We start from the raw sequence: 12805 nt of genomic DNA, 5'->3' as shown, positions 1-12805 counted from the left end.
GGAGGGGGGGGAAGAGAAGCTGAAGGAAGCTGAAGGAAGCGAAACCGGATAGATTTTTATTTGTTTCGCAATGTTTTTCCCGCTCAGCCTAGCTGCGTTCGGCTGTTTAATGACATTATGTTATAATAAAAAAAAGGTACTTATCGGATCTCCCCGGCTTTTGGGGGCCCCGATTGGTTCCTCCCCACGATCCCGAATCCTGTCCCTGTCCGGGCCACACCGCCAAGCTGCTACCGGGAGTATAAAGTCGGAAAACGGTCCAGCCGGGCCAAACACTCGCATTCGCGCGGTGGAAAGCTCCAAACGTCCAGTTGCATCCGCGCAAAACGTTCGGGTTGTGTGTGAAATTGTAGTTCGAGTGCGCAGTCAGATATGAGGTCTCTTGAATTCGTGTAACGCCTCCAACCTTAAAACTTAGTTCTCAACACTCACTTTTTTTGGGGTAGAATAGTTCTCTAGTTCATTCTAAGTGGAAAATGCTGTAAGCGATAAGCCAAAAGACGACTGAATACAGCTGTTATCATCAAGTCCGCGATCAGAAGAATGATGTTCTAAATGAAACGTTAACCGGTGCATCGCATATTTTGCTTCATGTGTTTCTGCTTCCAACATTTGTCCCGTTGAGTGGGTTACAGCTAGTTAGTCCTGCAAAACAAAACAGATGTGGTTTGTTCCGGTGTATAGGTTATGAAGGAAGAAGGTTAGAAGACGATCTAGCAGATATTGACGACGCGTAAACAAATGTCGGTCTAGATACCGTGAAGCAGTCGCACGTCGGCCGATTGTCGTTTGTTTGTGATATGCGTAAAGAGTAAGCAATTAATGACTCAATTTTCATTTCAATACCTCTCGTGCAGGCACACCGTTTTGCGTGTGTCATTGATCTAGCTCTGCACCGTTGCAGACTGTTTTGGCTACAGTCGTTTGGCAATCGGTGTCGACCACCGTTTCCTCTTTTACTCTCCGACGAGACCTTTGATTCCCTGATATGTTTCTGTTGAAACGGCAGTACCGACTCACCCATCTCCTGCGCAATCTTTGTCCTGCACCCGGTACTTGAGACGTTTTGTTATGGTTTTTTTTTCTCTAAAAGTGTTGTGAAACATTCGTTTGTTCGTTCGCTTCGGGCAATGGCGCAATGGGAAAAGTGGTTCAGGTTCGTTCGAAACGAATATTAATACCGACCGTAGGGAGTTCAAGCGCCCTAGTTTCGCTCGATCAACAAACCAACAATCAACCTTGAAGGGGTCACCCGTTCGTCTTCCCGGTTAATCGGTAAGAGCGGCTCACTGTCGTTAGGGGTACATCATCGATCTCGCATCACTGTTTGGGAGGTCGTGTAAGGGATCGCACGAGGAACTTCAGAAACTTATCCATCCACCTTGCCAAGTGTTTCGGTTTCTCTAGTTCGTCATCTCTTGATAATGTCAGCAGGTCTTTTGAGTTAATTAGAACTTGAGGTAGATATTAAGAGAAGATCCAGCAAACCGGGAACACCTCCCACTCACGCCATCCATTGCACATAGTATCCGCCCTGCAATAGAGAGTATAACACATCACCTACTTCCACCGATTACAGTGTTTCCCATGCCAAAAGTACCAGTGGGGCATCGCAATCGTTTGAAATCGATAAGGCTTCGGAACCTTATCCAGATGTATTTACGCTGGAATAGCGCGACAGGATTATGGTTTTGAGCTGATTCACGCCTCGAGCATTTTGGCATGGGCATACGCTGTTCGTTTGACACCCTTCAACACATCACCTCATCTGTTCTTCACCATTCTATTTGATTTAGAGGAGAATAATGTCGACTGAGTATAACGAAGCTATCGGAGACGGCGGAAAGGTAAATCGGTTAAGCTGGCACTACACAGTTTTCTTCCCCCAAGACTTCCCTCGTACACAGATCCTACCATTCCCAGTGCCCCTACGCACCCACCTCACTCTAGATCCTCACCACGCACCCATCCTCCAAACACACTTCTATATCGTTTCGTTCGCATCTCGCAGGCCGAAAATGAACAAGCACGAGGCCCGTCGCCGATGGGTCCCGGCGGGGACTCGGCCGGCGGGGGCCAGGGTTCGAAGGTGGAGCCGCCGCTTATTGGGTTCCGCCAGCCGAGGAAGCGCGTTACACCGGTGCGCCGGAACGATTCAGGGGTAATCAAACATTCTTTAAACATTTTGTTTCCATCACTCGGAAGTTTGACTGCTTTGCGCTGATGCCTCATGATGTCGTCAATCTTTGTTTAGGTGCGTCCCGTTACCCCGGTCACAAGCCAGGCTCAGCGTGAGTCACAAATACGCATGCTTGAGCTATTGAAGGAGAGCAAGGCGAAGGCGTTCTTCGAACGCCAAGTGGCCCTGCAGTACCAGAAGAAGAAGCAGTAATTGCAGAAGCCCAAATTCTCAGTAGTAGCGCAAAAGCGCAGTAGTAGCTCAGAGTAGCGACAATAAATATATGTAATTCCATGATAGTCATGTATGTGTTAGTATTATGCAATGTATCTAATTCGGTATTACTGAGTTATGCATTACTCCATGTACGAAGCATTAGCTCAACAAACTCTAAAATTCCCAATAGAAACTACTGCCGTCAGGAGCAACACATCTCTCATGCAGTCAGAATCAGATACGTCTATACGCATTCGGATGTGGTAGAGGCTACCAAAATCCCACGCTGAAGCGGCAACTCGGTTCGCTGCTATATATGGAAAAATGGGCACAAACGCGCCAGCAAAACAGACATCGCCCTATCAGCTAGTAGCCCTGGTAGGGGAACTTGGTGGAGCTATCAATGAATGCGATTGTGGTGCGAAATAAAAACAGCTACCTATACCCTCCAGCACGGTGTGTTTACGCTCCAAAGGGAAGGCAGCTGGAGCAAGAGTTCGTAAGAGCCGCTGGAGATTGGTTCCGGAGGCGGGAGGGTTGGGTTTGGAGTGTTTCGTATGATAACACTGATATACCCTCCGCTCGCCACCGGGGAGACGCCCTTCATCTACGATTTGAGCACACAAACACAAAGTGTTTTAACAGAGTGGTTGTACCGGCGCGCAACGCTGTATTTACCCATTCTGGTTACCCATCCCCCCGTATCATATCGGGAATTTATTTTTGTAATCTCACTCTGCACTCCTCCCGCTCCATATAAGGTCGCAAATTTTGGTAACAGAAAGGACTCGCTGGCGTTCACGAATTCTTGCTTACTATCGATGAGCTCTACCACTCAAGCACGAGATTAGCCTCTGACTAGGCAGATCCGGTTGGTCCTATTCCTACGTCCTACTGAGTGGATCTTTGGCCAGTATTTAAAGACGCGTTCGCGTCCCGAATGGAAACTCAGACTGCAAACTGCATGCTCGGAAGCAGTTGGTATTTGCGCCAAAAGGTTTCGAGAAGCTCGTCATTCGTTAGAATTTGTTTTTAGCACAAGGCGGAAGCCGGTAAACGCTTCAGTTTAGCAGACCGTGAAACTGTGCGTTTTTTAGCGCGACGTCGGATACGAACCGGTTCAGAGAATTTGTATGTAAGTTTTGTACGCGTATCTGGTTATCTGGGAGTATGGGCTTTTTTGAAAATTGAATTGCAGTATCGAAAACAGTTTTACGGTTCATGAAACGAAGCAATCGAATCGAACGACTCCTCCATATGGAATGGCTTTTGGTACGGTGGAACGAAATTTGGAACGAGTTGTCGACCGTTTCCTGGCTGTATACTCTGGAGTTTGGTTGAAGTAAGAAGAACACACTAGAAGTAAGACGAAACAATCGATGAAGGTTTGCGAAGCTCGTAGGTATTATTACTCTTCCATAACACTCGCTGTCAGTTGCCGCAGGTAGATGTTTAAGGGTGCACTGTTGTGTTTGGCAATTTCGCTTATGCCCCGTTCTGTTTTCCCCCTCCCTCTGTTTCGTCTGCAGCGTTACCAAAATGAGCAAAGAGGAGAGCGCCTCGGACCAGCATGTGCGGTCGGCGGAGGTGACGGAGATGTTCAGCCTGTTCTGTAGCGCGACCAGCCAGCGACAGATACTCGGGCTGTACTGGAGCATGTGCGACAAGATCGGCATCCGCCCGGGGCCGTTCACCGAGTTCTACCCGAAGCTCCGGTCGATGATCAGCTGCTGGAAGGCGGAGAGCCTGTGGAAGAAGCTGGACAACCGCGCCTCGCAGCGGGTGTACAACGGGGGGAAGGCGGCCGCCAAGACCCGCGTCCTCATCATCGGTGCCGGACCGTGCGGCTTGCGGTCGGCCATCGAAGCTCAGCTGCTCGGTGCCAAAGTGGTAGGTAGCACAGCGTTGGGTGTTTTTTGGCGTGTGTAATCCAGCAGCTTTTGCCTTTCCACTACCACCAGGTCGTGTTGGAGAAGCGCGACCGGATCAGCCGCAACAACGTGCTGCACCTGTGGCCGTTCGTCATCCACGATCTGAAGATGCTGGGCGCGAAGATGTTCTACGGCAAGTTCTGCGCCGGCTCGATCGATCACATCTCCATCCGGCAGCTGCAGTGCATCCTGCTGAAGGTGGCGCTGCTGCTCGGCGTCGAGGTGCACGAGGGTGTGTCGTTCGTGAAGGAGATCGAGCCGGCGGACGGGTACGGGTGGCGCGCGGCCGTCCAACCGGAGGAGCACGCCGCCTCGCACTACGAGTTCGACGTGCTGATCGGCGCGAACGGCAAGCGCAACACGATCGCCGGCTTCCAGCACCAGGAGATGCGCGGCAAGCTGGCCATCGCCATCACGGTCAACTTCGTCAACAAGAAGACGGAGGCGGAGGTGAAGGCGCAGGAGATCAGCGGCGTGTCGTTCGTCTTCAACCAGGCGTTCTTCAAGGAGCTGTACGAGCGCACCGGCGTCGATCTCGAGAACATCGTCTACTACAAGGACGACACGCACTACTTCGTCATGACCGCCAAAAAGCACAGCCTGCTGGAGAAGGAGGTGATCAAGCAGGACTTCGCCAACCCGGCCGAGCTGCTCGCCCAGTCGAACGTCAACAAGGAGATGCTGTACGAGTACGCGAAGGATGCGGCCTACTTCGCCACGAAGTACCGCATACCGCGGCTCGAGTTCGCCGTCAACCACTACGGCCAGCCGGACGTCTCCATGTTCGACTTTACGTCGATGTACAACGCGCAGTACTCGTGCCGGGTGGTGGTGCGCAAGAACTATCGCCTGCTGACGTGCCTGGTCGGCGACAGCCTGATCGAGCCGTTCTGGCCGACCGGGTCGGGGTGCGCGTTCGGCTTCCTCTCGAGCATGGACGCCGCGTACGCGATCAAGATGTTCGCCAACCCGAGCAACAGCCTGCTGGCGACGATCGCACTGCGCGAGTCGGTGTTCCGCCTGCTGCCGCAGGTCACGCCCGAGCACATGAACAACCGATTCAGCTCGTACACGATCGATCCGTCCACGCGCTACCGCAACCTGAACAAGCTGGCCGTCGGGGCCGAGCAGGTGCGCCACCTGCTCGACACCGACGATCCGGCCCTGCTGCAGCAGACGTCGTTCGACGCGAACGCCCTGGTGGCGAACACCACGCCGGAGGTGCCGGCCAAGCGTAAGCGCCGCACGATCGAATCGAAGTCGCTCGCCGCCACGATACTGCACTGGGTGAAGACACAGCTGAAGGACGCACCGTTCGTCCACGAGCTCACCGAACCGGCGCACTGCTTCACCAACGGCAAGGTGCTCTGCACGCTCATCAACCGCTACCGTCCGGATCTGGTCAATCTCGACATGCTGGAAGACTACGGTGCCGACGTTTGCAACGAGCATGCGTTCATGATCTTCGAGGACCACCTCGGTACGTGTCCGACCTGTGTGAACGTTACTGTAATTTACTGGATGTCGCTTTCCTTAAGTTAGTGGGCTTACTCTCAATCATTTACTAACATCACGGAATGTTTAGCTTGATACTCAGAGTCCATTGTTTTCTAATATGAAATTAAATCTGAAAAGCACATCCGGTACAGTACGTGGTCGAATGTCTGAAGGTCAGCACTCTTTCTCACCGTATATTCTTCCTACCGTAGGCATACCGCGTGCCCTTTCCGGACCGGAATCGGTGACGCTGGCGGGCGTGGAGCAGAAGCTGTGGCTCGGCTACCTGGAGCAGATATGCGACGTGTTCCGGGGTGAGATACCGCACGTCAAGCACCTCAAGCTGGACTACGCCGAGTTTAAGAAGCAGCAACAACAGCAGCAGACGTCGACGGCACAGTCCTGGGCGAACCTGGGGCTGGTGGCGAAAAAGCGGGCCGCAGCGATGGCGGCCGAGGGTGGCGGTGGCGGAGGCGAGCTCGCTGGTGACGATGCCGCCAACGAGCAGCTCGACACGGTGGCGGCCTCCGGTGCCGGGCGCAACTTCAACTACTACCACCCGAACGCGGAGGAGGAGCGATACAAGCGGACGCGCGGTTCGGTCGCCTCGCCGCAGAACGAGCCGGTCAAGCGGGCGAAGAAGCGCCGCAGCTACGATAAGTCCGCAACCATCGTAAGTATCGAGAGCGTACGGATCTTTCTCGTATCCCTCTGTCTTAGCTACTTTGCATTTACGCCACCGTTCGCCCGGATGGTCGGATACGGGCGGCTTCTGCAGCCGCAGTCGGTGGTGACCGCGCTAGCGGCGCACCCGTAATCGTCGGACCGTCAATCGCTGGATAACATATGGGTATTGTTCAGGGTGGGAAGGTTATGTAGGTAGGCCGGGTGCGTCCCCGCACTTCCATGTGGGTGGAACTTCATTTTGTTCGGTAATAAATAATTGTAAAAAATCTCCACACATACACACACACACACACTCATATCACGCATTCTAATATAAAACACATAATCCTCCGCCTCCCTCTCGACACCATCAACCATTTCCTTCCTCGTAATTAAACCACCTTTAAGTATAAGCTTCATTATCACGTTTAAGTTTTCACTCCTCTCTTCAGTTGTCGCCTACGCGCGTCCCAGTGTATGAAACGGAAAGATATCGTGTATTTTTTGTTTTGTTTCGCTGAAAAACTTATAACCAAACACCCTGCTTGTAAAATACGGAAATATATTTTTTAGTTTAGTACTTTTCGGTTGTATTCGCAAATCGCTATGGGTCGCAGTACCGTAACGTACCGTTCGGCCCTAGTTATTTGCTCAGGAGGAACGTATTTAAGCTTCGTTTGTTTGTTTATAGTTTTTTTTTTCATTTATTATTATTTCGTTTTCATCTATGTCTTCAGGATGTGTATGTCATTGTCGTCTCGATTATTCATCTAATAAATAATCATTACAGAAAAAAAAGGAAAAGAAAAACCACCATTAGCCACTAATGTATTTTGTTTAGTTCATTGGGTTTTTTTTTCACACCAACACCAACATATGCACATGATCAACAGTAACCCAGCGCACTCACCGACACCTAACACCCTCACTAAACCTCACCAAAACAATGAACAAACAGTGTAAAGTCGCCATGTTTTTTTTTGTTTTTCAAATCGTACAGCATTAAGTGTCCTCCTTCCGATTCGGAGTTGCGGAACAAAGCAGCAGGTGTTGCGTGCTGCCCGCGTACAGAGGAGTTTAAAGGGTCGTGTCTCGTGTGTTTCCGCGCCATCTTTATCCTTTCTCTCTCCCCCACCCCGCAGGAGGAGCGCACCCGTCGGCTGCAGGATATCGAGGCGAACCGGCTCGATCGGCAGGCGAAGCGGCGCCTAGCGCGCGCCCAGCAGACGCAAAACTTCTACAAGAGCATGCACATGCAGCAGGCTAACACTTTGCTGCGGGAAAGTGATAGCTCTAGCGCGTTCGAAGATTACTCGCTGTATCTGTACCGGCAGTCGGCGCCGGTGTTCAACGATCGTGTGCGCGAGCTCGAGCTCAAGTTGCGCTATCCTGTAAGCTACACCCGCGAGCCGGTCCAGTCGTGTGCTGCTCTGTCTGTCGTTTGTGTGTGTGTGTGTGTGCGTGTGTGCCTTGTTGGACGCTTACACACCCCACGCCCTAGGCGGGAATCGTTTTGCTAAACCCCGAATGCGCACTTCTCCTGAGAGAACTCTTCATGTCTGATACATAACTCCCAGCCTGGTCAGCCAGTCTAACTTGTTCCGGTTCGCCAAACCAAGCCCGTGTAGATGTGTCCTACTCTTGAGCTAGCCCCTTTTGCCGACGTTTGCAATCTAACGCTACCTCAAACTGCATGTGTCCGAGCTGAAATCCGATGTTCCGATCGCTGTCGTCGTGCCGTTGTTTACCTTGCATGAGTTTTGGTTTGACGTTTTCCGCTCTGCTCCTGTCGTTAGTGAAGAGCTTCCAAGCTCTCGCCGATTGTAACTAATGAACCACGCTCCACGAAACCCTCCCGTCGACGGTCGCCCCCTTCTAGCAAGGATTACTTGTACCAATGTACCATATTTCACGGTCCACTAGCCTTCGTCGCCTAATTTACATGCTTGTAGGATTTGTAATGAGCTGAAACTAGCCTGCAACTCATCTGTACCATATAGCGATCGGGGAGGCTTCTTTACCCTAAATAACGCCAAATGGTTGGTGCGTAGCGATACGCCGCCGGCCCTGTATGTATGTATCTAGGCATGTAGGTAGTCTGTAAATAACCTCTAATGTGTCTAACCTCCTCCTCCTCGAACCCTCATTCCAGCTCATTGGGCGCATGGTGTGCTAGCTTTTAAAACCCCCCTCTCTTCCCCCGGCCACAGCTCCACAACCCCACGTAGGCCCACTAAGGTCGTCATGCCGGGTTGACTCACGAGTCGGCAACCCATCCATCCATCCATCCATCCATCCATTTGACCGCGCTGTGCATGTGATCCTGAGCTGCGGATGTGTTTGTTTGATTGCCCTCGAAAAGGCCAAAGCGAAGAATAATACTCCCGGGTGTTGAGCTGGTGCTTCGTAATTGCATGCGCAACGGCAAAAACTGGTTGTATCTAACGTTTCACAAATGTTACAGCACTAACACAAACGAGCCACACTTTACCGACTACCGCATCCTACCGCGCGTCCGACGATGTGAAATGATAATAACACTATGACAACCATGTACACTTTTACAAGAACCGAGCCTATGATAGCTGTCCTCGTCGAGTGTCTAATGCGTTGCAATTCGTTACCCCCAATCCGTAGGATCGCGAGCGGGACCTGGCGGCCGCCTATCCGCGCGGGCTCACCGACGGTGTCGATCAGTTCAGCGATCGCATCAAGTCGATGGAGCGGCGCATCGGCGGCAAGGCGACACCGGTGGCGGAGAAGAAGCCGAAGGATCTGCTGCGTGCGATCGGCAAGATCGACAGCAGCGACTGGAACGTCAAGGAGATCGAGCGCAAGATCGAGCTGTCGAAGAAGGCGACCGACATCGGCAAGAGCCGGGAGCGGGTGCCCAACTGGAACCGGGAGCAGTTTCTGGCGCGCCAGAATCGGCTCACGCAGCCGCAGGACGAGGAGCGCTACCGGGAGATCGACAGCTCGCTGAAGGCCATCGATAAGCAGCTGAAGGAAGGCCACAACCTCGATCTGGGCGAGCGGGGCAAGAACAAGGTGGCCCAGCTCGCCGGCCAGCTCCAAAGCCACAAGCAGAAGCAGCAAAGCCAGCAGCAACAGCAGCAGCAGCAACAACAGCAGCAGCAGCAGCAACAACAGCAAAAATCGGTATGTACAACTGTTAGGACATAAGGAGCTAGGACGAGGTGGTTGTGTTTGAGACTAACGGCAATGTCTTTCCCGTTTGTGACACGCAGAATCCCAAAGCACTGCTGCTGTCGGCGAGCGGCGTCGCGGAGAAGTGTCACTTCTGCAAGCAGCGCGTCTACCTGATGGAGAAAATATCGGCCGAGGGGCTGACGCTGCACCGGTCGTGCCTGAAGTGCCACCACTGCCACACCAACCTGCGCCTCGGGGCGTACGCGTTCGATCGGGACGCCCCGGAGGGTCGGTTCTACTGCACGCCGCACTTCAAGCTGCCCTCGAAGACGGTCAAACCGGCCGTACGCAAATCGACGCAGCGCCAGCGCGCCTCCGGTGGTCCGCTGGTTGGTCGGGTGCTGGAAACCGGAGGCGTTGCCGGCCGCACCACCGCCGCCCTGGTGGACGGTGCGGTCCGTTCGATGCTCGCCGACAACGATGCGTCGATGGTCGACTACCACGAGCGGGACGCTCAGACGCCCGAGCGGGTCTCGGACGACGAGGCGAACATGGAGGTGATCGACGAGAACGAGTGGACCGATCGCAACTTCGGCACCGAGTCGGACGAGTCCGAGGAGGAGCTGTCCAGCTCGGACGAGTCGGACACGGACAGTGAATCCGACTACGAGGAGACGGCCGATTCGCCGCTCGGCGTGCAAACGCTGCAGCTCGCCGCCGAATGGATCAGCGACAAGCGCTTCTCCAACATGGTCGACAGTGATGCCGACTTCTACAGCTACTCCAGTGAAGGTGCGCACAGCAAGTTGATCAATGGGTCGAATTCAACACCACTATTTTTTTTATTACTCTGTCTTGTTACATTGTTTACAATTTTACTGATCAACATAAGAGTATATACAAGTTTACCACATTATTTTGTAACAAATTTGTTTAGTTAGACCTCTAGTTATTGATATTATCAGGCTGTGTGTGAGGTTCCTATTAAGCCAACCGTGTTTATTTTTGCTTAGTTACGATAGTCTCCTATACATCAAGCGATTGAAAGTGTTTAACGATGGTCATAAGTTGATCTTTATGTGAAGTATCTATGGTTTTGGGCTCGTTTAGTGTTTGTTTACTTGTCTTGTTTAAACCAGTCACTTTTTACTGGAACTTGTTCAGTATCGTTGTTACATCTAATTTTCTTCTCTTCTCTTGTCGTCTCTGTTATTGTTTGTTCCATGTACGTTTCGACACAGAAGATGACGACGAGGTTGAGTCGCAAACGGAGGGCGAGGAGTTGGCTCGCGCCCGCGAAATGCGCCGCCAGGAGGTCAACCTGCTGCCGCTTCCGCTGCTGCCGACCGATACGGAAACCGAGGTAAGACGATCGGGCTCGCAGCGCACTGCGCGTTTCGTCTGTGTGTGTGTGTTGTTGGTAGCCCGACATTTTCTTTTCCGCAAGCCCCCCCCCCCCCCCTCTACACCCCTGTCCAGCCCTCCCCCACCCTGGCAGCATATTTAATATTTAGAGAGAAATCGACGAGTCGAGCGTTGTTGTCGGTTCCAAGCGAGCGGCGTTCGAGAGGGGCGGAAGAGGCATTACTATATTTCATTGTTCTTTTTTATTTATTTATTTCTGACCCACATGCGACACCGCACGTACACACGCACACACACACACGGTGTATGCTGAATAAATCGAATATTCACCACAAACTGTGCGAGTGGCGTGTGACAAAACGAAAACACACCCCAAAATACCGTTTTATTACTCATATTTAGCAGGTTTTCGCAAGTACCGTTTCCACCGCTAGCTCCCCGAAGGGCGTCCCGGCGCCCCACGATGCGGCACAAGCGACCGGAAGTGCCACCGTTGACACCGCGACCGGGCACCAGGGTGCAGCGGAAAGCGCCGAAGATCGGGCCCTCAAGGAGCGCATGCTCAAGAAGCTGAGCGTGCGCGAGCAGTGGCTCCACGCGCAGACGACGGAGTCCCCGGAGGGGGCCGGGGTTTCACCCGCGGCGGGACTGCGCGGTAGCGCTGCTGGGGACACAGGCGGTAGCAAATCGAAAAGTACCTCCTTCTTCGGTGGTCTCATGAACAGCCTCAGCACACTGATCAAACCAAAGTCGCAAAACTCATCGCCTCCACCACAGCCAGCAACAGCTACTGCTGTTATTACTACTACTACTACCACAGCTACCACCAGCACACGACCGCATGGGTCACAATCGCTTGCATCCGCGTCATTACCATTCCCCGTGCCACAATCATCCGTTACTAGCACGAAAACCACCAACATCACACCACAGGCATCGCCGCAAACAGCGTCCCCGAGTGCACGGGCTTCCGTGCCGCCGATTCCACCGTCTCCCGTGCCATCGGTGAAGAAGCAGCAGTCCTCGTCGGTACCTTCGGCGCCTCCAACGCCGACGCTCAAGAAGCATCGCAAGCTCGGTGCGTCGCCATTGCGCGGCAGCGAGGCGGAGCTGGATCGCCTCATCCAGGAGGCGTCCGGTGCGCCGATCTCGTCGTGCGGCAGCCAGTGCTCCAGCCCGGCGCTGAGCGCCCGGAGCCACCGCCGCCGCTCGGCGAACACCGACGGCGACGAGGCGGACGAGTTTCTGCGCCAGATCAAGGCGGAGCAGGCCGCGCTGGACAGGCGCTCGAAGGTGCAGGAGGCGCGCAAGTTCGCGAACAACATGCAGTCGATCCGGTCGGCGGTGGACGGCGGGCCGAAGGTGGTGGGCGTTAAGAGCGAGAAGGACGTGGCCAAGTTCTTCGCGTCCGGCAGCAAACCGAAGCAGCTGCCGAACAAGGACGTGACGGCGCTGCAGGGTGGCAAGCTGGCCAAGTACTTCCCGGGCAAGGCGGCCACCGGTGGTGGTGGTGGTGGTACGCCCACGTCCGTCTCGAGCGTCGAGGGGTCGCCCGCGCTGGGGCGCAAGAAGCCGAGCGAGACGGACCTGCTGAAGTACTTCGGAGCGGGCGCCAAGTCGAACGCGTCCTCGTCGACGCCACCCTCATCGCTGGTTTCGCCGGCCATATCGCGCAAGAGCAGCATCGAGTCACCGCTGCCCGTGCGCAAATCCAGCACGGGCAGCGCGGTGGCACCACCACCACCACCTCCACCGGCCGTCGCACCACCGCCGAAGAAGAACATTTTGGCCTTCCAACCGA

The 12805-nt window shown here is 53.7% G+C and overlaps 1 protein-coding gene across 1 annotated transcript in view; it reads left to right on the top strand.

The window, feature by feature from the left end:
- The window catches only part of LOC131268668 (F-actin-monooxygenase Mical), a 58391-nt gene that overhangs the window by 29790 nt on the left and 15796 nt on the right, over positions 1-12805 (top strand). The window contains exons 5-11 of the mRNA XM_058270908.1: positions 3925-4285; positions 4357-5806; positions 6036-6496; positions 7632-7880; positions 9127-9648; positions 9738-10431; positions 10884-11002. Coding sequence (XP_058126891.1) covers positions 3935-4285; positions 4357-5806; positions 6036-6496; positions 7632-7880; positions 9127-9648; positions 9738-10431; positions 10884-11002 — 3846 coding nt within the window. The 5' untranslated portion in view covers positions 3925-3934. The remainder of the gene's footprint in view (positions 1-3924; positions 4286-4356; positions 5807-6035; positions 6497-7631; positions 7881-9126; positions 9649-9737; positions 10432-10883; positions 11003-12805) is intronic.

The sequence above is a fragment of the Anopheles coustani genome, chromosome X (genome assembly GCF_943734705.1).
Source record: "Anopheles coustani chromosome X, idAnoCousDA_361_x.2, whole genome shotgun sequence".
Taxonomy (NCBI): domain Eukaryota; kingdom Metazoa; phylum Arthropoda; class Insecta; order Diptera; family Culicidae; genus Anopheles; species Anopheles coustani.
Note: the sequence above shows the minus strand (reverse complement) of the source record. Positions and strands in the feature narration are given on the sequence as shown.